The following is a 25,005-nucleotide window of genomic DNA, read 5'->3' as shown; positions in this document are numbered from 1 at the left end:
TTAAATACTTCCAGGGATGGTGACTCCACCACTTCCCTGGGCAGCCTGTTCCAAGGCCTGACCACTCTTTCAGTAAAGAAATTTTTCCTAATGTTCAATCTAAACCTCCCTTGGTGCAACTTGAGGCCATTTCCTCTTGTCCTATCGCCAGTTACTTGGCAGAAGAGACCAACACCCACCTCACTACAACCTCCTTTCGGGTAGTTGTAGAGCGCCATGAGGTCTCTCCTCAGCCTCCTCTTCTCCAGGCTAAACAACCCCAGTTCCCTCAGCCGCTCCTCATAAGGCTTGTGCTCCAGGCCCTTCACCAGCTTCGTTGCCCTCCTCTGGACACGCTCCAGCACCTCCATGTCCTTCTTGTAGTGAGGGGCCCAAAACTGAACACAGGATTCGAGGTGCGGCCTCACCAGTGCCGAGTACAGGGGCACGATCCCTGCTCCTGCTGGCCACACTATTTCTGATACAGGCCAGGATGCCATTGGCCTTCTTGGCCACCTGGGCACACTGCCGGCTCATGTTCAGCCGGCTGTCAACCAGCACCCCCAGGTCCTTTTCCTCTGGGCAGCTTTCCAGCCACTCTTCCCCAAGCCTGTAGCATTGCCTGGGGTTGTTGTGGCCGAAGTGCAGGACCCGGCACTTGGTCTTGTTGAACCTCATACAGTTGGCCTCGGCCCATCGATCCAGCCTGTCCAGGTCCCTCTGCAGAGCCTTCCTACCCTCGAGCAGATCAACACTCCCACCCAACTTGGTGTTGTCTGCAAACTGACTGAGGGAGCACTCGATCCCCTCGTGGGACACAAGGAGTGCGGTATAAGGCACAAGGAGTGCCTTATATATAGGGCACAAAGGACCCTCTTCTTCATATCCTGAGTATTGAAAAGAAACCCACCACCTGGATGAAATCTTCCTTCACTTCTATATGAGAAATGGTGTCTTTCTAAACGACTACTGTGGCTCAAGTGGTTTCATCAGTTGCCATCCGTGCCACAAGCATGGACAAGCTACTTGTCTGCTGAGGGCTGATACATATAGACTTGACATGAGTAACACCGTAATGAATTTTGTCTGACATTTCCCGTACTCAGACCCCTGTCCAGTTGCATAGACTTCTGCCAAATATAGGCCAGAAGGCTCAAGATTTTCCATCCAGCCTATGTAGGTTGAACTTTCGTGAATAATCAACAAAATCAGTTTGGCTGTCTCCAAGAGAGCATTATGTGACCGAGCTGCCCTGGATTCTTCTTATCGCCAGTGGAGAAAGCAAGTATTTTAGAGAGGGAAGTCATCAGGCCTATTGTAGATGTCCACTGCTGGATCAGATAATCATACCTTAAAGTGTCTCTCAGTCACTAGTGACTATAAAAGGAACCCAGGGTGATCAGCTTGGATGGAGACATCAACTTTGGAGCACCAGCATTTGCTCAGATCCCTCCCTCCTTCACTTGCTCTGTCAAAATGGCTCCACGAGTCCCAATATGTGACCTCTCCTCAAAAGTGTCTTTTATAGTGCAGATATGGAGCATATTCCACCCCATACAGAGAACTGACACATCTCAGTAGTCTTTCTGGAGTTATACATACTCTTCTTGATCTCTGAAAAGCCCTTTCACCTGTTGCTCCAGGTGCTAGCACTCATTCTGTAGTGGCCTTATACAATCCTCCGTTCCTCTATTCCTTTCACATCACGCCCTATCCGTGTTTTCCAGCTCCAAAACCTTCTTTACCAGAAAATTGACTCACTCTGCCTCATGTGCCTCCGAGATGTCTGCTTTTCTGAGATTTGTACTACCTTGAGTGGGGCATGGTTCCTTTCACAGCTGCAGTCCCTGAGGCCATTAGATGTCACTCTGTACATGAAATTCACATCCCAGCTGCAGAGCGTGGAGTGCCAGGCATGCATAATGAACACAACTTAGACATCTTTATCAGGTTGATTTACGTGTACTCAGATCGACATCTATCTTCCATTGCACTTGCCCTAAATCAGGCTTGCAGGGAATTGGTAACAGTACTTGGTATCTGTTAAAAGTATCTGTTCTAGATTGTGCATCTGCTTTGAAAAGTCTCTGAACCATACTGGCTTCATTTTCCAGAAACAGCGTGTTTGGGGTTACCTGCACCAGCGTGCTGCATGTTGAAATCCATGGTCTCTTCCACATTTTGTCTGCCAGGCTGCAGTCTGTCATAACAAATCGGGGGAGTCCACGTCTGGGAAATACACGATTGATGTGCACTGCAAATGCTGTGATGGGAGATTACTGGCCTCAAAGACTTTCTACAGTACAGCTTTTCAAATTTATTTCACATTTTTTTCTGGGATAGGATTTCTTTTTTTTTTTTTTTGGGGGGGTGACTAACTTTGCATCGAGGATGTCACCATTTTTAAAGTATGCTGGAATTTCCAGAATTGGATCACTACTACATACCTGTCATTAAACTTGTATCTCTGTGGGCTCTGGTTTCAGAAGTCTGGGGTAGGTCTCATTGGAGGAAAATAAGGGCAGGTGTTAGAATTAAGAAAATTTAAACTTGGAGAGCAGGTGAGGAACAAAAAATTAAAATAAGACAAAATACACTTTAAGTTTTGCTTTTAAACATTTTTACTATTGTTGTTTATTTGGGCTTTCATAAAAGATGGTTCATTAATAAAGAAAAAAGTTGCTTTACTGTATGCTTTGCAACTGATACATTTTTAATATTTTTACAGACATAAGGAAAAAATTAAGTTTAATTTTTTGAGAAATCTTTGAAATTCACAACATCTAGAAGTCTTTCAAAAAGGTGCCCATATTTATACCCATTTGATAATATTCAAAAAAAGAATAATACATTAAGAATATAATAATGACAAAAATGGTGATAATCCTATGCTGCTTTACGTGTACATTCATCATTTTGAAGTGCAAACATACCATTTTCGTCAAGATTTTAATACGGTTTAAAAAATGCAATGTGCGTTGAACATACAAATTTACCGAATGAAAAAATATATATATCAACCTACCTATTTCCAGTTTAAAATATTGAAAAATGAAGGTAAAAATTATTGAAAGTAACAAGTCAAACAATTGACTGAAATTAACACAGCTAGTGCAATGGCAGAAGAACCTGGTGTGGGTTTTTCTGGGTCGACGCAGAAGAGTACATTCAGCATCACCAGATGTTCTACCCTGTCTGCAATAACATATTCTGAGATACTACGAAGGATCCAGGTATCTTCAAAGTTACACAGTTCCTGAGTGAGAAGAATCCTATAGCCAGCTCCCATTTTCTGCACTTTCAACTGCAGCATTTTTTTTCTCAACTATTCCATTTGCATTGCTTGTTTCTTCTAAAACTACTACTAAACTTGACAGAGTTGTGTGAGGATCAAGCAGTTTCAGAAGAGGTATGTCCACCTTTCTCTCTCGAAAGACACGGTTCTGAATTGTCATAGCTAACATAGAGTCTATGCCCAGTGATGAAAGTGGTGTATTCATGGTTAGTTCATCTGGGCTCAATCTGGTGAGGTCACTCACCAGTGAGGTGATATAGTCTTCAGATTTGATTAAGGCATTATCCTGGACTTGTATTTGCGTTTCCTCAGAGGTTTCAAGCTTGTTCCTGAATTCTTCTGACATAAGTGATTTGAAGCGATTTTTCAGTGACCTAATCCGAGCAAAAACATGATTAAATAAAACTTGAAAATTTAATTTGACAACGGCTTGCTGCGCGTTATTCATAAGTAAGCTCTTCCTGAGATACTCATGAATTTCATGCACTTGCAGAATGTCTATGCCCTTGGATTCCAGAATGTTCTGAATATGGTTTTGATTGAACAGTATGCCAAGGTTCAAAGCACCCCAGTTAATGGATTGGCCTGAAAGCCCACAGTTCCTTCTGTAGAGGCAGAAGACATCCAAGAAAGAGTTTGCAGCTGCATAGTTTGCCTGGGTGGAATTTCCCAGAAAGGAAGTAATAGAGGAGTAGCACACAAAGTAGTCAAGCTCCTGACCTCTGGTAGCCCGATGAAGATTTAGGGTTCCTGCTACTTTGGGGCTCAGCACTTTCTGGAAGTCAGCCAAGGTCAGAGCTTCAAGACGGCCATCGTGTAAAACAACCGCACTTTGAAATACACCTTTGGTTGGACTCCCTGCAAAGATTTTCGCAATGGACTGGAAAGCTTTCTCAACATCACTGGTCGAAGTAACATCACACTGCACAAACACCACTTTGCTCCCTTCATACTGCTGCTGCAAAGCCTTCATCTCTTCTTGCTTCTCATTGCTTGGCTTTTTCCTGGAGAGTATTGCTATACACCCTCCTCCATTCTCGGCTATGAATTTCACCGTTTCAAAGCCAAGTCCAGTGAGCCCCCCGACTACTACGTAAACAGCATTCTGCTTAAACAACTTCTTCTGGGATTCATACAATGGTATATCTGAAAGCATGGTGATGTCCTTCTGCCTTCTCAGTACAGCAAGTGGGACAGATTTGCAGGTAAAATAGGACATCACAGAGTTCATTCTTTCGAAGTTCTCAGTCTGCTGAAAAACAGAACCTGATAGACATCTAAACTGTTTCATATCCATGGAATTGATCCATGCATGCACAGTCTTTTGCAATTCCTTTAGAGATGCTTTCTGGAAAATGCTGGTAAGTGTAAGGATATGAAAGCTGACATTTTCATGATCAATTCCATTGACATTCTGGATACATTCAGACTGTCGATTGCCACACACTATCACCACATCTTTAAGAAAGTGCATGTGGTCCAGATCCTCCTGAGACAGCCTGTTTACTGGAGGAAGAACAACCAGGGCATTGCATAAGTTTATATACTGGAACTTATCAGGAGTGGGCCTTGCAAGTACTGTTCTCCAACCCATCTCTTCTGCTGCCGCAGAAAGAACATGGCACAAAACTGATGATGGCTCTGTAGAAATAATACCCAATGTTCTGCCATGTTTCCCCTTGGGTAACATCCGATTGAAGATTTCCCATGCAATGATAAAGTATGACACACAAGGGACATTCTGAAAGCATGGGAATTTCTTTACATTGAAACAAACTGTTCCTGGAATCCGAACTCTGGATGACGCAGCAGCTGGATAACATGAAACCACATGATCTCCCACTTTAACTTTCTTCACATCAATGCCTGTTGCTGTTACTGTGCCACTGAAATCAAGAGCTAAAAGTCCATGTTTTTCTACTGCTTGTGAATTCCAATACAGTGTATTACCAAAGTTACGACTAGAAACACTAATGGGAAAATAATCTTCTGAGTGGAGACATATTTTATCCACTTGAATTTCAATGCTCTGTTTGTCAAGCTGAGTAGCAGTGCTGGTGGATAATTCAGCAGACAAGTCTTTTGCTGTGTACGGATCAGAAGTGTACAAAGTGAATGTTTCTGACTTCTGGAGAGATCTTACAGGTTGGCTGTAATCTGCATCTACAAAAGGTGTGCGTCTGATTTCAGCCACATAAATTCTTCCTTGGCTGATGCAAACTTCTGGATAGTCCACACCTTCATATTTGACAAGAACATCTGCCAGCACTGAGATGTCCAGGGAACTGGAAGAGCTGAGGTCAATCATCTGAAATGTGATTTCTGGAACTTCAACGACACAAGTTCTGGTCATGCCATACAGTGCAAACCCACAGTTAACGTGGTCTACATTTCTTTCTGTTGTTCTGTAGGTGATAACTCTGACTGAACAGTGGGACATTTTCTCTCTTAATGCCACAATAACTTGGCGATAGGCTGCACAACACTTTGCCAATTGGTCTACCACTTTGCTTGGCAAATCTTCGTTTAACTTTTGAATTCCCCACAGGAACAGAACTTCATCATAATCCTCAACCTCTGCTCTCATTTTATTCTCTGTGTGGCCTTCCAAGAGGGCTTCCCAGTCTTCATACATAACATATCTCGAATCAGGATGCAAATATTTTTTGAGCTGCTCAGCTATCCCAAATTTGTCAGCAAACACTAGGACTCTGGGCATAGTCCCCAGATGTCCAATCGTCTGTGAAGAAGAGACTTCTTTCCACTTGTTTTCAAACATGAATTCATTGTCTCTGGAAGATGCTTGCTTCATGAAAGTGATGGCAACGCGCTTGAGTTCAGCCAAAACAGAGCCACATTTGTCCACAAAGCATCCACAGACCTCTAGGCAGTTCCCAATGGATTTGCTTGTTCTCATATATATCATCATTTCTTCCTCCAGTGGTCGGAGCACCACCAGACTGCCTATCCCTGAAGGAAAGCCTGCTCTGGACTGGAATGTCCTTGAGGTCATGACAGCGGTCATCTGCAGAAAACAGTCGAGCAGCACTGGATGGATACAGTAGTTGTGCATCTCTCTGACGGTCTCCTTGTTCACCTTTATGCTTGTTATAGCTTCCTTTAATTCCTGGCAATAATGCACATCACTGAGCTGCCGGAATATGGAGCCGTACTGAAAGCCAAACTGAGACAATGCTTCATAAGCCTCCTCTCTGCTAACCACTGACCTGCATCTTTGATAGATGTCTTGGAAGGAGATGGTGCTTTCTTCCACCACAGCTTCAGGCCCCTTTGTAACTTGGCCTGCAGCATAAACTGCGTTGGAGGAAGAGAGTATCTCAAAGGCTGTCATTGATTTTTGTGGGCTCAGCTTGATACTCAAGACTTGGGAACTCTGTGTGAGAACACACGGCGCAGCAAAACTGATACTCATCTGGCAAGCACTCAGAGGCACTTTAGGTCTTGAGCTGCTCATCACAGAGGCCAGACCAAGCTCCGCATAAAAAGCGCCAGGGACTAAAGCCACACCATTGTTCTTGTGCTCATATAAGTATGATGTCGTGTCCTGAGATAGCAGGCAGCCAAACTCCATGTTGTCACTGTTTATGCCATAAATCAAAGGATGACTGGAGCTGATGCCTCTTTGGTTTGCTTGTTGATGGATATCCAGATAGGCCATGAGGTTTTTGCGATCAAATTGATACCGCGGAATAGTCACTGGAACACTTTGATACCCATTATAAAAGTGCTGCCAGTTGGGATTATATCCCAGTTCAAACAAATTTCCTACCAGGGTGAGGACTGTCTGATACTCCGCATCAGTTTGCAAAGAAGAGAACACCTTTGTGCCTTTTCCTAAAGTTTCCTTTATGTTTCGCTGCAATGCTCGATGAGGACTTATTTCCACAAACACCACATTTTCCTTGTCTCTAGCTGCAGTTTTGATGGCTTGAGTGAAAGCAACAGGCTCACGAGTATGCCGGGCCCAGAATTTGCCCTGAGCAAAGTCCTTTTCAGAAGCAGCCACCCCAGTCAGTGTTGAAATCACTTCAATTTCCCCCTTCTGTTTTTCCAAAGGCTGTATGTTCTCTTCCAACTCCCCAAGTATCATATCCATGCTGGGACTGTGGTACGCGGCTGGGACATTTAAAACATGAAGAAAGATGTTTCTCTGGCTGAAAGCTTGAGCTAAATCTCTCTGGACAGCATCCACAGAGTCTGAATTCCCAGACAAGGTGCAGGAAACTGGGCTGTTGAAAGCTGCAATGCACACCTTTCCCGAATAGCGATGCAGATGTTCAGCAATCTCTTGAACAGGGATGTTTCCAACCACCAACATTCTGCCACTGGCAGTCTTTGCCTGCAGCCTGCTCCGGTGATAAATCACTTTGACTGCATCTGCCAGGGAAAGGTACCCAGCAAAATGCGCAGCAGCAACTTCCCCTATTGAGTGGCCAACAGCAGTGACTGGCTTAATGCCCCAGTATTTCAGAAGGGAAGCTAAGGCAACCTGAAGGGTAAAAAGAAAGGGCTGGGAAAGCTCTGGATTCAACAAATCCTTTGGGCTATGACCTCTTGCCGACAGGAGGCTGATAGGAGCGTGTTTCTGAAAAAGCGCTTCTATTTCCTTACATTTGTCTCTGAACACTGGCTCTGAGCTCAGCAGTGCCTCACTGAACTCCTTCAGCATTACGCCATTGCCACAGAACACAAACACCAGCTGTGGTTCCACCTTTGACATGGCAAGTTCAGTGTTTGCTGCTGACATAATGTCTTGCTGCAAGTGTTGGAGAGAATTTGTGACAAATGCTTTTCGGTACCTGTGGTTGGCATGGCTTCTTCTGCAGGCAGACGTATAGGCCAGGCTTGGGAGAGTTATGGAGTTTCTTGTGCTCAGCTGGTCAGCTGTATCGGCCATTGTCATCTGAAGGGACTTTTTTGATGCTGCTGACAGCAGAACTAATTCAAGGGGCCTCTTAAAGGCAGGAAGAGGCTCTAGCTGCTTAACCTGCCTGACTACAACGTGAGCATTGGTTCCTCCAAATCCAAAACAGTTGATGCCAGCTACTCTTCCATACTCACTGGATTCTTCCCAGGGCTCTACAGTAGTGGGAATTGCAAGGTTTAATTTCTCTGTATCGATGCTGCTCATCTCCTTCGAGTAATGCAAGGATGGAACAATCTTTCCATGATGCATCATCAGAAGCACTTTGATTAATCCTGCTGCTCCAGCAGCTGATTCAGTGTGGCCAATATTTCCTTTCACTGAACCAATTTTCAGAATGGAAACTTGTGAAGACCTGTTTTTACAAATGATACTACCTAGGCTTTCAGCTTCAGTAGGATCTCCAGCAGCAGTTCCTGTACCGTGTGCTTCAATGTACTGCAAAACTGAGGGATCAACACGACTTTCATAAATGCTGCGCAGTAACTTCTCTTGCTCTATTCGAGACGGTCTTGTGATTGGAGTTATGGACCTACCATTCTGATTTACTGCACTGATATTTATAACACCCCAAATTTTGCTGTAGTCTTCCTTTGCCTGTTTCATAAAAAGGTAAAAATATCTTTAATAATCTCATGCTTTCTCTGTAGAAGGAAAAAAACCAAAACAACAAAACTAAGAACAGAGTATAACACTAACTTTTAAATGCATGATCCCTTTCTTATGCTAGGGGAAGTGCATAAATGCTTAATGCTTAATAAATGCTTTATTAATCTTAAGCTTGAATTGAAAAATCTTTTCTGGAAAAGTAATTATTAGCGATACAAAATTCAGGTAAGCAACGAGTCTTATTTTAGGCTGCTTCACAAGCAATCTTACCTTTTTCAGTGGTTTGAGGAAAACAACACCACAGCCTTCTCCCCTTCCATAGCCATCTGCCTTTTTGGAGAAGGGTTTGCTTATTCCCTCTGGAGAGATCATTTTTGCTTTACTGAGAGTTACAAAGGTGCAGGGATCTATTATACAGTTCACTCCACCACAGATTGCTGCCTCACAATCTCCTGGAGTAAAATAGAAACATACTCATGTTGAGATGTCCAGGATGATAGACAGAAACAGTACCAATCCTAATTTCTTCGTCCAGCATCTCTTCAGTCCCATTACCTGATTTAATTGCTCGCAAGGCGTAGTGCAGAGCAAAAAGAAAAGATGAACATGCAGTGTCAATAGCCAGTGATGGTCCAGTCAGATTAAATGTGAATGAGACTCTGTTAGCAGCAATGCTCATTGCTGTTCCAGTACCATCATAATGATTTATTTCACTTAGTGCTCTCCTTGTTATGATTTCATAGTCTCGATTCATAAGACCTGCAAAAATATCAAATCGTGTCACGTTAACCCAAGCAAACAAAAGGGATGTACAGCTCTAAACCTGATAGCATGTTTTGGTTTTCTGTTTTAATAGTAAACTACATGGCATCAGTGCTCCTATGGTGAAACTTTGCTTCAACACAAGTCAAAGGCAAAACTCCCAGCAATTTCCCCTGGACCCAACTTATACAAACATACGTAACACTTGAAATTTCTACCTGCACGGTGAATGACAGGCCTTTCCTGATGGCTTAGCTCATTGTATGATGCAGTTAAGCTCTCTATAGCCTGCTTAGACTCCAGTATCTCAGTTTGAGAGTGGTTGTTTTGGTTTAGCTATAGGAATATATATTAAGAAGTTACAATGAGGATAGCTGAATATAAATATACAAGACATTAGCTTCAGTTCCTCAGATGTACCAAGGTAAAGGTCACAACATAAGCTACATCCAATGCTTTTTATTTATCTTTGGTTTTCTCACTGTGATCCAGTAAGTAAGATAGAATAGAAAAGAAGAACAGGGCCTGTGAGAGGAGTTGTGTCCTCTTTCTGAGAACATATATGCTTGAAATACAGTGGATCCTCAAGTCCACAGGCATGTGTGGAAAATGCAGTATATCTATTCAGAGAGCAAGGAATAGTCTCCTCTGTGAAAAAAGAGCATGTTTCAGACTAAAAGTTAATCTAAAGACTTTGCCCCTATAGTTACATCAGCGTATCTATCCCAGAAAACTCCTCTTAAAAGAGACACAAATGACACCAGCAAAAATATGCTGTTGTTCTAGCTCCTTGACAAAACAAGCAGTTGGACAAGTGCACCTTGACAGCACACTAATATCTACATGAGGGTTTCTGCTGGTTTAAAAGGATCTTAACAACACCTTGTGGTGGTGCATTCTCCCCCCACCTCTCCTGGGCCACTTGTTGATCTCAGAAATTCCCGTGAAACCTTGGCATTGGTGTACTGAGTCTGACAGTTGAGCACTCCTTGACCGTATCAGAAACCCTGCATAGCTGAGGCTGGGAGTGTACTCCTACTGCCTGGACCAGGAGTCATCTTATCCGAGTCGTGGCTCAAGTGGAACATCACCGAAACCTTGAGAATTTTTTAGTAATTACGACCTGGGACTGTGGCCAGGATGGAAATTTATGGATGACTAAAGCCAATCATCTTGCGAACCTATAAACAGTGGTCCTAAGTGAGACTCTTTGAGCTCTCCTGGACCGCAGTGGGTTGCGCCCAGCATCTCCCTCTGACTGGGATGCCTCTCAGAACTCGTGACCTCTCGAGTCTGCAACATTCAGAGGACTGTCACCGAAAGCTGACAATGGGACCTGGGCTGAAACCCTTCACTCCTCAAAGCTCAACCCTCGCCCATTGAGAAATGCCGAGACATTTGACATGAATATTTCTTCACTGAACTCAAGGGGAATTTTTAACAGGTATACCTTTTGTACATTTATATGTATTTCTGTCTCTGTGTATGCAAATTAATAGTAAGCATAGCATAATCTGTAATTAAGTCACTGTCGTGATTGTAGTAGACTCTACTAAGTTACTTTGTAAATGTTAAATTAGCTAATGATTAAGCGCTGCTAAAATCTGGTGATCCACCTTAAAACTATGAATGAACCTTCGATTGCTGCTAAACACATATAATCCCTTCTTGTATTAGTTTTAAACCATTGACGAAGTCTGGGACTAGGAGTGAATCCAGCTGGGTTTACTCTGAACCTTGTGACTCAACGGAAGGGTCTCCCTTACCCTTTTCGTCCTCGGTCTCTGTACAAATCATTCTAGCTCAATTATAACACGATTTTTACTTTGTATACTTTATCTGTGTAGTAAATAATAGAGTGAACCTTGCCATCGAACTCTGTTAAGTCGCGCTTTTATAAATCTCTATTAAAATCACTTTCTGCTAATATCTTTGACGGTGATTCTTTAAGCGGCCTCTAAGCCACTCATTGGCGAAACACCTTAAGCAATGTTATACTGGAAAACAGTATACTGGAAAAAAGTGTAGGCCTGGCTTGAGAGTATCATTCCTGGGAAGGGTTGGACTGGGGAGGCAGTTTAACTGTTTCCTGCTTCAACTTCAGTGCCTGAAGACACCAAAAGGAGCACCTAAAATAGACACGTGAATTATATAACGAACCTCTAGAGTAGCCTAGTAATCCTTAGCAAAAATAACTAGTAGTGTCATAGCACAGTAGCCTTAAGTTCTCCAGTACTAGATACATATGTAAAGTTTATGAAGGACTGCTCCAATCTTTGTGAGGTTCAAATGGACATTTTCCACCATGAAATTTTAATCTTACCAATAAAAACACCTGTTTTGGTGCCACTGACAGCTTCTACAGGGACTCCTGCATCCTCCAGGGCTTTGTATGTGCATTCTACAAGTAACTTCTGTTGTGGATCCATGCGTTCAGCTTCCAGATCATTAATCCCAAACAGGTGGTTGTCAAATGAATTAAATCTAAAATACACAGACCAGAAAATGGTACAATATATACACAATATGCATTTACTTCTAGACTCAAAGTACACATTTTTTGCAATTTCATGAAAAGCAAAGCAGTAAGTGATCACTGTTCCAATTTATGAAATTCAGAAGAAAATGTTTATAGGCCAAGGATGTTTTATGTCCCACCACAAAATACGTATTTTTATCAATGATTCTGCATTGCAGAGTTTTGAGCCCACTCCTAGAAATTTTTATTTACATGGTTATCCCACTAGTACCAACACAACTCCTCAGATTATAAAAATTTGCAGAATGAGACTCCCTCTGTAATGTGGTCTTAGCCAACAAGTTTTAAACAAACATTGTCTTCTAAATTATTTTAAGGCAATATGGGCCAATGGCTTTACAATTAAAACCAGTAAGTAGAGGATCAGCTCAGATGCTTCCAAGAGATGCCCATACTTCTCTAATAATAAATTAAAAATATTTTATGTGTGTATGTTTGTGTTTATCTTTAAAAAAATCTTCAAAGTAGGCCCACACTTACAAAAGACCAAGCCCAGGCTTAATCTTGTATCCCAAGATCAGATTTGCATGGCCTTCTATCATTTCTTGATTTTAGTGGAGGATTCAATACCTAACATGGGACTAATCACTGAAGTAATTCTGGGTCCTACGATTCAAACCTGTGAAGTATTATTCTCAGGAGGCAATAAGATTGCTTCTGTGCATGTGAACTTCTCGTCTGAATAAAGGTTTACAGCCTGAGGATTTAAGGTCACTGTGGATTTAAAATAAAATACGCTTATGTTGATCTTACTGTAATTTGCTATTCTTCGCATTAGTCATAGCCTCTGTACAGCTGTACCCATACCTCTGGGATAATTTGACATGAGACATGAGGACACAAGTGAAGGGATGCATACTGTAGTTTGCTCCTCCAGGATTTCTATTTACACTAGTATCTTTACCTGATGCTTATACATACATAATCCCTCAGTATTATGGAGGAGTGACTCAGAATAAAGAAAAAGTTTCTTTTTTTAAGACATGACAGTATAAGCCCAGAGAAAAACAAGATTATTATGAAATTATGAATAGTTCAGGTTTACAAGCAAGCATAACACTCAAATTAAGCATACGAGCCCCTTCTTGACTATCTAGCAAAACCAAACTTCCTTACTTTGTCTCTAAATTGTCACACCTGCACTTGAATTAGAGCTACTTGTCACCACAAGCACAGGATTAGGTCCTGAGGTCCAGCAAAGCTGGCTAACCTTCAGGCTGAAACTGGAGGAGACTTACCAGGCAGTTCTTACAGCTCAGAGTCCATACTCTGCCACCTTTCTCCACAGTCTGTAGTACTATAGACAGTACGAATTATTTGGCAGGCTGGAGCCCACCTCAGATCCAGTATATACCCCCTCATGCGTAATGCATGTGTACTTCTGTATATCCAAAATGCAGACACCCTCATCACAAGACAGCTGACATCTCAACACATGGTGGGTATGTAATGACATGTTCGATTACGTAATCAAAGGTCCTATGTGTTCCCAGCCATGTACATACGTGCTTAACATGGTCTGCAACTAAATTTGCTTATCAGTGTCACACACTAGGAATTCCTGCAGTTTGTCAACTGCATGTTCATCATGTGAGATAAAAGAAAGCCAGTTCCCAGGTCCCATTTATAAGCTCTCCGTGTGCCTTGCACCCTCTGAAAGGCTGGACACATTAGTCTAAGTACAAATAAAATCACATAGTGACAGACTCACTCATTGAGAAGAGCAGCTCGCGTTGTACATATTTTTCCTGGCTTGTTATCATCTGCATCATACCACTCTTTGGCATTAAATCTCTCGGGGGGGATTTCTACTGTGCAGTTTTTGCCTTCCTCCAGGACTTTCCAAAAATTGTCAATTCCATCACCTGTTGTACAAAGGTTTTAAAGTAGATTAAATTATGTGCTCCCCCTCCCCATGCAGACTCAGAAATGCACACTCAGTTACAAGGAACTCCCACGTATAAATCCAGGTTGCTCAAGTAGAATCACCAGAGAAAGAAATCATCATTCTTTAGTGAGAGAAAAATGGAAAGGCATGACTGATCCCTTCACTGCTTGCCTAAAAGCAAAGGAACCCCACAAAATCCTTAAGCTTCTGCTGTCCCCATTTCCCTACCATGTCACTGCATCTAGTATATACATGCATCATGTCCTGAATGACCACATGGGTATGATGAGGTCTTTCTGTATCTGTACAGCACCACTCCTCAGGCAGCTCCACTGGCAGTAAAAGGTCATCTCTGGACATTAGCTCTTTGAAGACAGACTGAGCTTACAAATACCAGGAAAATGCCAGAGGCGTTATCCTTTGTCCCTAACACTAGAAGGGCATCTAAACCAAACATAAAAGTATGTGTATATTCAATGCTGACAGAGCCCAACACCTCACTACTGGATCGTGAGGGACCCTGTCCTTACTGGTTGAGATCCAGAGCTCCACCTCCAGGCACTGAGGATATGTCTAGGCCCTCTTCTTAGTCCTGAAACCAACTAACAAGGCCCACATCCCACATCCACACAGTGGCCCACATTTCTCCGCCTCTCAGCTTCCACTTCCCCCAATATACGTAGTGGCCGCACCCACACTCACTCTGGCAACAGTCCCTTTCAGGTGCTAACCTGTGGCATGCCCAAGCACTGACCACATGCCCGAGCACTCTAACTGACGTGGGCCAGCGCTGGGCTGGGGACTGTGCTAGCAGTCAGTAACAGTGATCGCAGGATAGCGTTCCCACCTAAGCCCTCCCATGGTTAGTCCATCATCATAGACACAGCCTCGGACACTAGCCAGAAATGTCGTAGTTTAACAGCTCCCATCGCTCAACCATTCTTTTGAGGCAAGTTCAGAAACACAGTTCTGAGCGTGCACAGTGCAGGATCAGGACACGTGTTCACTTACTGCATGGCGAGGTAATTAAGAACAACGTTTCTTAAGACAGTCCCTTTACTGGCATGTCTGGACCAACAAATGGCTCGCACCAAATTAGTATTTAATGCTCGGACAAGAGACTGCTGCTACATATTTACCTGCACTTTACTAGATTCAGAACCAAACTGTGTTTGCTCACAGTTAGCTATGGGCCACGTAGTTATGGTGGTACCCCATATACCTGTTGAATCTTGGACAAAGTGAAGCCAGGAACTGAAATGTGGTGAGGGCAAGAAAGAAAACAAGGGAAGGGAGAGACTAGTATGGTCAGCTTCAGGGCTGAACGTTAACTTGCAAGAACAGAACTGTATCCCACTCCCTGGACTATTATACTGTAATAAAGCAGGAAGCTTTCTTTTAGGAAGACCCAACCTATTGATATTATAGGCAGAGCTGGTAATATTGACAGGCCCTCGATCTGTCCTGTCCCTATGGATGCATAGTCCTGCAACAATGCACAATCATCCAGCCAGTGCACGTGCAGAAAGCTCAAATCATCCCAGACCCATCCAGTTCATCTGTATGAGTTTCATGTGTGCAGCTCAATGCCCTGCCCACAGCCAGCACTGCAGGTCTGTCTGTCAGCGGACAAATTTGAACCAATTCGTTTCCACCACAGCATGACCTTTTAAAAAGATCCTACAAGTAAACAACGAATTCTACAGAAGTAAGGGAGGAATGTGTTGTTTTCCTCAATTTCAACATTAATAAATGACCATGCTTTTAAACGTTCACTCAGCAGCCTGCTTTGCTTTTACCCAAAACTTACCTCCGGGAAAGTTGCATCCTATTCCCACAATAGCAATTTCATCTGCAGTCTCGATCTCCATCTCCTGGGCTGCACAATACAGGTATAAGTGTCAGCCAGCTCAAACAATTACGCATTAAATAAATATTAGGTTAAAAGGTGACCTTCCCACAAACGCACATACTTGTTCAAAGCTTGATTAATCTTGAATGATCTATTATTGCTTGTGATGAGAAATGACACTCCCCACAGGTGACCAGAGCTGCGCTGTATTTTTCTTGTTGTCTCTACGTTTAAAGGAAAATCCCTGACTATTTCCCCAGACTCCCTCATTCACAGACAGTTCCTTTTTACTGTTTAACCTTTGCTACTGCCACGAGCTGATCTGCTCTTGAGCCTCTTCCTAGATCAGTCCTGCTTCACTTCTTGCATATAGAAGTGAATTGTGCATTGACCAAGGCACACTTTCAGCTCTATCATCTCTATCCTAATCACAAAGCAGATCTCCCTGCTTCAGATTACCAGTTAAAATCAGACCACCTAAACAGGCAACAGACGATCAAGTAGCTGAAGGAACAAAAGGTGCATCTTCACACCATGGAAAAGTGCCTGGAAAGAAAAACCTTATTCAGACCTCTGCTTTGCTGGATCCCAAGGCTGCCTAGCTTTTGTCTAAATCAGCTTCCTCTGTAGTCAGAGGTTAACCTCCATAGACCACACTCAAAGCCACCAACAGCGACAAGATCTCTGTCTTCCTGACAATGTGGAGTCTCCAGGTAGCCCCACTACAGCCATATGAATAACTGGCCTTTCAGCTCATTTGGACCTTCACAGGGAAAGGGTTTTGTTGTGAAGCAACTCTAAAACATGACTTTTTTTCAACAAGTTACATGGCAAAGAAAAAAATTTTTTGGAATTCAGTATAGAATTCAAAGCTGATTTTTTTCTTTAATTCTGAGAAGGGAACTTGTGAGATAAAAATCAATTCCATTCAATTAATTAGAACTCACTAGGATGCCCACCTCAGAACCCTTCAGTCCTCCTGGACTTGCTTCAACCCACAAAGAGAAGATTCATGTTGAAAGGGATTTTTGGGGATTCTTGGCAGTAGTGATAGATTCTTATCTCAGTGATACCACAGTACGTCCCAAAGACCCCTTCTCAGTTACTGACTGACTGCAGTGAAGCAGAGATGAGGCTGTTTTACAGCCCCACACATCATTCATAGTTACCATTTCTTGGAGGTTTGCTTTGAAACATGAAATTAAAAACGACTGCTCAGATTCACACTTTGAAAAATTTACTTCTCAGTTCCATTAACTAAGACAGAGAAAGTTAAAAGGCCACTAACAAAAATAAGGAGACCATAATCTGGCTTTCTAGGAGTAAATCCTATTTACCAATAATACAAATTCTAAAATGCCATAAAAATTGTTTTCTTTTAGTTCTTTCAAAATTGTCTATGATTTCTATGGTTTTTTCTATTTCATATTTTAATTTCATTGCTAACCTAGAGCTGCAAAGCCCAACATAGATACTCTTATTACAAAGGTACTTTTAAGCATTGTTCCTAAGTTAGCACTTAAATAGCATGTAATAGAAAAATAAGGATCATCTGATTTTAACATAATATATGTCTTTGGCATCTATAGAGTTATCCAGTGAGCTATGTAACTCTTACCTTATATCATCCCAGTAGGGTGTACTAATAAGCTGAGTCTGTGGAAGTTGTTTATATAGGATTCTGTGAGGTTTCTTATTCAAATACGCATGGTAAAATGTGGTGAAAATGTTAACGCCTTTCAACAGGAAAAAAGCAAATGAGTCATGTGCTTAGTCAGTGGCCCCAACTAAAGTTCAAAACTACTTCCATAAAGTAGTAAATTCTTGATAAAATCAGGTTTTACATCAGGACAGGAGTAAAATCTCTGTCTTATCTGACTTCTTATAGTCAGCAAAACAATAAATTGGAAATAACCTTGCCATGAGTAGCTCTGTCTTTAAAATAACAACTCAATTTGGTTTGCTCTTAATATCAACAAATCTGAACTAGTATATAAAGTCCCATCTATTTGTTGGAGGCACTGTTTGTGAAAACTAAGCACAAACTCTCTACAAACTTAAAAACTGAGTTTCATGTTTGATTCCACAGCTGCATTCTTTTACTGAGTAGGAGCATTTAAATATGTAAGCATAAAAAGCCTTGTTAAAAGACAAATAGTCCCAAAATAGTCCCAAATAGTACTAAACCAGGACTTTACAAGCAATATTGAGCTTTCCTTCTAAAAATTGCCATCTTCTTAAAACCAAAACACACAGTAGAATATTCAGAAGTAACCTCTGAAGGGATCAAGTCCAGTAGTCTCTGCTAGATGCCTTTTTAACTCTCCCTCATCTGACTTCACTCCAACCACCCAAACTCATCTTTCTCTTCTTCTGACTTGGTAATGGAAACACAGTGTTGGATGAGCCAGGAGAGTTCATATATGGTTAACGTTTTCCCTGGTCATGGGACCCAACTCTTCCCAAAAAGACAGCAAAAAACCACTGTGGTGAGAAGAAACAGTTTATTCTGCTACTGAATAGCTTCCTAACCTGCTCTGAAAAGCTCAAATTCTGCTCTCCATTTCATAGCTGTAAATCTCAGTCACTCACTTTTCTGAATTCTGAGGTTATTGGGAGTTATTTGATGATTTCTTTAACTAAATTAACCCACTTCGCTGATGTCGTTACTAGGCTGATGCACAAGATGGCCAGTCTGAAGCTGACTTGAGTATCCCCATATTTTACACGTGCCTAAAAAGCACTCTTTGCCGTAAGGGCACATTGCTGTGCCCTTGTGAACTCATGTTCAACTTGTGTCCACCAGGACCCCCAGGTCCTTTCCTGCAAAGCTGCTTTCCAGCTGGGCAGCTGGAAAGATCTGTTAGATCTTTTGTAGCTATACTGGTCCATGCACCAGTGTATGTTGGGGGCTGCCCAGCTGGAAAGCAACTTTGCAGGAAAGGACTTGCAAAGTATAGCTACAATAGTAGCTACAATAGATCTGTTGTAGCTAATCTGGATTTCAATAGCTACACCAGTATTTAAGTGAATGTTAGGCACTTAAAATACAACTTGATTAAAAAACAAGAAAAACTTGCTCACCCAGCAGTCATCTAATCCAGAGGTGAACTGACAAGACACCTCTATCTTCAGCACAAAAGATCCCTGAACTCCTGTTGTTGCCATCCTGTTTACACCCAAAAGTGCTGTGGGCTGAAAGAGCAAGCAATACGTTCCAGACAAGCCTATAAGATTCTAGGCAGACACACTATACACTGTGTCCTCCTATGGATTCAATCTGATTAGCAGGCCCAGAGCACACCCATCTCAACCAACATGAGTGGGCCATTTCAAAACACAGCACTGATGACATTCATTACTAGGAAACTCCCTGGGCTGGTGCAGCCCTCCGATTACTACCCACTATTGCTTATACAGGCTGGCAGTGAGGAGGTTGCAGAGAGAAGTCCAGAAGCGATCAAAAGGGACTTCAGGGCACTGGGGTGGTTGGTGGAAGGATCAGGAGCACAGGTAGTGTTTTCCTCGATCCCTTCAGTGGCAGGGAAGAATAGAAAGGAACAGGAAAACACACCTGATCAACAGTGGCTTAGGGGCTGGTGCCATCGGCAAAATTTTGGCTTCTTTGATCATGGGGAGGTTCTGGCACCTCGGTTTGAGGGTGAAACCTCACTTTGGAATGCAGAAATGTCCCTAGGCAATGACACTGGCAGTGCCTTCTATACACACTATGAAATCACATCTTTGAATTCATTCCATTTCTTCCTCCTTTCACTCTCAAAAATTGTCTGCTGTTTTCAGACTTTCGTACTTCCTGGAGGCAGAGTATTTCTACTAACCATGTAACCAGTGTAATCATTGCCATTCTGAGCCTTTATTCCTGTGCCCACAGGGTGTTAAGAGAAGCAGGCTCCTTCTCATCATGTCACTCCAGGCTCTCCTGGCATTTGTCTTTATTAATTGTGGGTGGCCCAGTCTATCAGTGCGGTGTATTATTTTAATGCTGATTCACACATAAATGCATGAAGTCTGCTTGCTTGGGTCTATCTGTCTATCTATGGTTTTAACTACACATGGATTTAAACTTCTTGGGGGAGCCAAAATATTTGCAGAAATGTCAGTACCCCGGTAACCTGCTTTACATACAATATACCAGAAACCTGTAGAGAATTTCAGCTTCTTGAATTCCTGTCAGCTTGGGAGCGCATTTCCTAGAATGCTGACATGTCACATAGAGACTGCATGTCCTTGGGAAAAGATCTCTTTGGTCCCTGAGTAGAGATAGCCGTGTTAGATATTACTTCTCATAAATGAACCAGAGTGCATTCTGATACCACCTTGGTCTTCCCCTAGTACCTTAATCTTTCTTCATCCTTTTCTTTTTCCTCACTGGTCACTTACTGGAATATTGTTCCGGGAAATCACTCCTGTTTGGTTAGCAGTCTTCTCAGATTACTAATTGTAAGACACAGATGTAATCCTGGCCTTCTTCCTTTCCATTTCCCTTTCTTGGATAGGTATTACCCTCTGACCGAAAGAGTCCTTTTCCTTCCTTTCCCAGGCCATTCCTCAAGTGCTCATTGCTTCTCCTTGGAGTGGGAGTGCAGTGACCACCTGCATTGCTCAAACATCCAACTCTCTGCAACACTCCACTGCCTTTGTTGACCAGACCTCCACAGATTGTAAAGGGTGCTTAGACACTCATCTCCAGTGTAAGTAGACGCTTATACTGTCACCATCTAGAGTAGTGGGCAATTCTAGGTAAAGATGCTTCAACTGATGTGTGCTACATTTAGTATCTAAATCTGCAGCTGACTCCTGCCCTCATGACCCACATGCCTGCCTGCCATTTCCATAAAGTCTGTTTAGAAGAATAATTTCTTATAAAGGACAATTCTGACAGTAAAGCAAAAGTTAGGCTGTCCAGATTCTTCTGGCTCATTTTAACATCACAGGATTACAGTAACAAGTTTTTAGGAAGTGCTATATCCAGAGAGTAGTGGTCGAGGGTTTCATGTCCAGATGGAGATCAGTGACGAGTGGTGTCCGTCAGGGTTCCGTATTGGATCAGTACTGTTTAATACCTTCATCAATGACATAGGCAGTGGGATTAAGTGCACCCTCAGCAAATTTGCAGATGACACCAAGCTGAGTGGTGCGGCTGTCACACCTGAGGGACAGGATGCCATTCAGAGGGATCTGGACAAGCTTGAGAAGTGGGCCCATGTGAACCTCATGAGGTTCAACAAGGCCAAGTGCAAGGTTCTGCACTTGGGTCAAGAAAACCCACAGTATCAATAAAGACTGAGGGATGAAGGGATTGTGAGCAGCCCTGCAGAGAAGGAGTTGGGGTACTGCTGGATGAAAAATGACATGAGCCGGCAATGTGTGCTTGCAGCCCAGAAAGACAACCATATCCTGTGCTGCATAAAAAGAAGCACGGCTAGCAAGTGGAGGGAGGTAATTCTACCCCTGTACTCTGCTCTGGTGAGACCCTACCTGGAGTACTGCGTGCAGCTCTGGAGTCCTCAGTACAGGAAAGACATGGACCTGTTGGACCGGGTCCAGAGGAGGGCCACAAAACTAATCAGAGGCATGGAACACTTCGCTTATGAGGAAAGGCTGAGAGAGTTGGGGTTGTTCAGCCTGGAGAAGAAAAGGCTCTGGAGAGACCTTATAGTGGCCTTTCAATACTTAAAGGGGTTTATAAAAAAGATGGGGACAGACTTTTTAATAGGGCCTGTAACGAAAGGACAAGGCGTAATGGTTTTAAACTAAAAGAGGGTAGACTCAAACTAGATATTAGGAAGAAATTTTTTACAATGAGGGTGGTGAAACACTGGAACAGGTTACCCAGCAAGGTTATGGATGCCCCATCCCTGGAAACATTCAAGGTCAGGTTGGATGGGGCTCCGAGCAACCTGATCTAGCTGGAGATGTCCCTGTTCATTGCAGGGGGGATTGGACTAGATGACCTCTAAAGGTCCCTTCCGACCCAAACCATTCTATGATTCTATGATGCTATTTCAAATCCCTTTGAGGTCTCATGCGTTACTGTGAATAGGCTGAGTTAAAAAAATCAATAAACAAAAAACCAACAAACCAACCCATTCTTCCTTATTGGGGAGGACTGTATATTGATGTGGAACAGAACCTCAGCAGGCAGGCAGACCAAAGGAGTGATTAGTTTTGGCACAGCAGTACATTATTGTTCCTCTCCCAAAGTCTCCTTGAACATCTGTAATTGCCTGTCTTCCTTTCTCAGATTTGTGATTGCCCTTCTCAGAGAGTTCTCGTTATGCAAGATATGCAAGATAACATAACCCTGGTGGGAAGTGCCCTGCTGAGGGATAAGCAAGGTAATCCTTCCTTAGGGGGTCAAGTATGCATCATCTTCTTTACACTTTCGTTTGGAACAACATAATGATAATGGGATCTTCTTTGTGATTTTGAAGGTTCAAAGGGGCATTTTTGATTCTCCTTGGTTTTTTGTTGGTGTTTTTTATGTCATGCAGGAAAATATGCAGGTGGCAAAGATTAGATTATGATACCTTCTAGGTTAATTTCCTATGACACAAGGTGTAAAGAAACGCCATTTCACTTGACACTTTGAACCTTTTCTACAGCTTTAAGAAGAAATCATAAATTGTTTGAACTTTACTCAATAGTTCATTATAATACGGGAAAAATAGTCAACTATCTTCTCGGGAAGCTGTTTTATTTTATGTGACTTCTGTATAAAGTCTGTAATTATGGTCATGGGCAATTGTAAGTTTATGACATTTTGCACTTTAAAACTAGCTGTATCAACACTGAACGTTATGAATGTTTTGGAAGGGTATGCCCCATAGAATTTGTAAACCAAAGTATGGTATAACTTTATTCCACCTTCAAAGAGAAAGTTTTTTACGTAGGGCAGACCCAGGTCTTCAAGGCACCATAATGTGATTTCTTTGCATTTTATGAATGCAGCAGAGAGAGTCCTTCTCCAGCCTCTGTCACATCCATTACGTGCCTTGGCCCAGAAAAAGCTGCACCACAGACTGGGAGAGAAAATTGCCAGTGCATTTTTGACACTGTGGGAAGCCATAGGCTCTTTTCTGTTATATAGTATACCATATAGAAGAACATTGGTATCAGCTAAGGTCTGAGCTGAAAGAGGATTCATGTTTACAAGCAACACCAAAAGTCGAACTTGCAGAACTGCTGCATCTTTTGCCTGAGACCCCTTGACCACCCACTTCAGGGTGACTGCTGAGCTACATGTACAAATAGGGAGGCATCTAGATCTTCCCCTTTACTATGTATCTAAAAGCTGCATGCAGCCTTTTGCTTACCCATCTTTCTTCCGTCCAAAAGTCCTTATGCTCTGTGGCAGACCCCTGTGCTGTGCTGGTGCATTGTACATGTATGTGGCTGTGTTCTGGGTCTGGTTGGGATGGAGTTAATTTTCTTCATAGCAGACTATATGGTGCTGTGTTTTAGGGTTGTGACCAACAGGCATTGGTTATTGCTGAGCAGTGCTTGCACAGTCTTTCTGTTTCTCACTCTATCCCTCACAGTGGTCTGGGGGTAGGCAAGCGGCTGGGAGGGGACACAGCTGGGACAGCTGGTCTGAATTGACTAAAGACGTATTTTATACCACACTCAGCAATAAAACTGGGGGGAGTTTCTCCAAAGTAGCAGTTGCCTGGGATTGGCTGGGCATCAGTCTGCTGGTGGGAGGTAGCGAGTGATTGCCTTTGCATGATTTCTTTTTTTTTTTTCCTTCCTTTTCCTTGACTTATTAAACTGTCTTTAACTTGCTTTTTCCGATTCTCTCCCCCATCCCACTGGGTGGAGAGTGAGCGAGTGACTGGTCTGTGGTGCGGCTTTTTCTGGGCCAAGGCACGTTATGGATGTGACAGAGGCTGGAGAAGGACTCTCTCTGCTGCATTCATAAAATGCAAAGAAATCACATTATGGTGCCTTGAAGACCTGGGTCTGCCCTACGTAAAAAACTTTCTCTTTGAAGGTGAAATAAAGTTATACCATACTTTGGTTTACAAATTCTATGGGGCATACCCTTCCAAAACATTCATAACGTTCAGTGTTGATACAGCTAGTTTTAAAGTGCAAAATGTCATAAACTTACAATTGCCCATGACCATAATTACAGACTTTATACAGAAGTCACATAAAATAAAACAGCTTCCCGAGAAGATAGTTGACTATTTTTCCCATATTATAATGAACTATTGAGTAAAGTTCAAACAATTTATGATTTCTTCTTAAAGCTGTAGAAAAGGTTCAAAGTGTCAAGTGAAATGGCGTTTCTTTACACCTTGTGTCATAGGAAATTAACCTAGAAGGTATCATAATCTAATCTTTGCCACCTGCATATTTTCCTGCATGACATAAAAAACACCAACAAAAAACCAAGGAGAATCAAAAATGCCCCTTTGAACCTTCAAAATCACAAAGAAGATCCCATTATCATTATGTTGTTCCAAACGAAAGTGTAAAGAAGATGATGCATACTTGACCCCCTAAGGAAGGATTACCTTGCTTATCCCTCAGCAGGGCACTTCCCACCAGGGTTATGTTATCTTGCATATCTTGCATAACGAGAACTCTCTGAGAAGGGCAATCACAAATCTGAGAAAGGAAGACAGGCAATTACAGATGTTCAAGGAGACTTTGGGAGAGGAACAATAATGTACTGCTGTGCCAAAACTAATCACTCCTTTGGTCTGCCTGCCTGCTGAGGTTCTGTTCCACATCAATATACAGTCCTCCCCAATAAGGAAGAATGGGTTGGTTTGTTGGTTTTTTGTTTATTGATTTTTTTAACTCAGCCTATTCACAGTAACGCATGAGACCTCAAAGGGATTTGAAATAGCATCATAGAATCATAGAATGGTTTGGGTCGGAAGGGACCTTTAGAGGTCATCTAGTCCAATCCCCCCTGCAATGAACAGGGACATCTCCAGCTAGATCAGGTTGCTCGGAGCCCCATCCAACCTGACCTTGAACGTTTCCAGGGATGAGGCATCTACAACCTCTTTAAATAATTCTGTGCTGCCTAAATGGAAAAAAGACAGGTAACAGGGTAGCAAACTGCTTATGATTTTTCATGTAAGGCTATGGAATAAGC

At 42.5% G+C, this 25,005-nt stretch overlaps 1 protein-coding gene across 1 annotated transcript; it reads right to left on the bottom strand.

Annotated features, from left to right (window-relative positions):
- Positions 1-3,251: 3,251 nt before the first annotated feature.
- LOC142078338 (uncharacterized) lies at positions 3,252-15,943 on the bottom strand. The gene is given in 7 exon segments (XM_075140804.1): positions 3,252-8,816; positions 9,099-9,280; positions 9,384-9,587; positions 11,914-12,074; positions 13,841-13,994; positions 15,828-15,909; positions 15,911-15,943. Coding segments are annotated over 7 exon segments (6,381 nt in total).
- Between the last annotated feature and the right edge of the window lie 9,062 nt (positions 15,944-25,005).

This window comes from Calonectris borealis, chromosome 2 (assembly GCF_964195595.1).
Source record: "Calonectris borealis chromosome 2, bCalBor7.hap1.2, whole genome shotgun sequence".
Lineage (NCBI taxonomy): Eukaryota > Metazoa > Chordata > Aves > Procellariiformes > Procellariidae > Calonectris > Calonectris borealis.
This window is presented reverse-complemented; position numbering and strand designations above follow the sequence as displayed.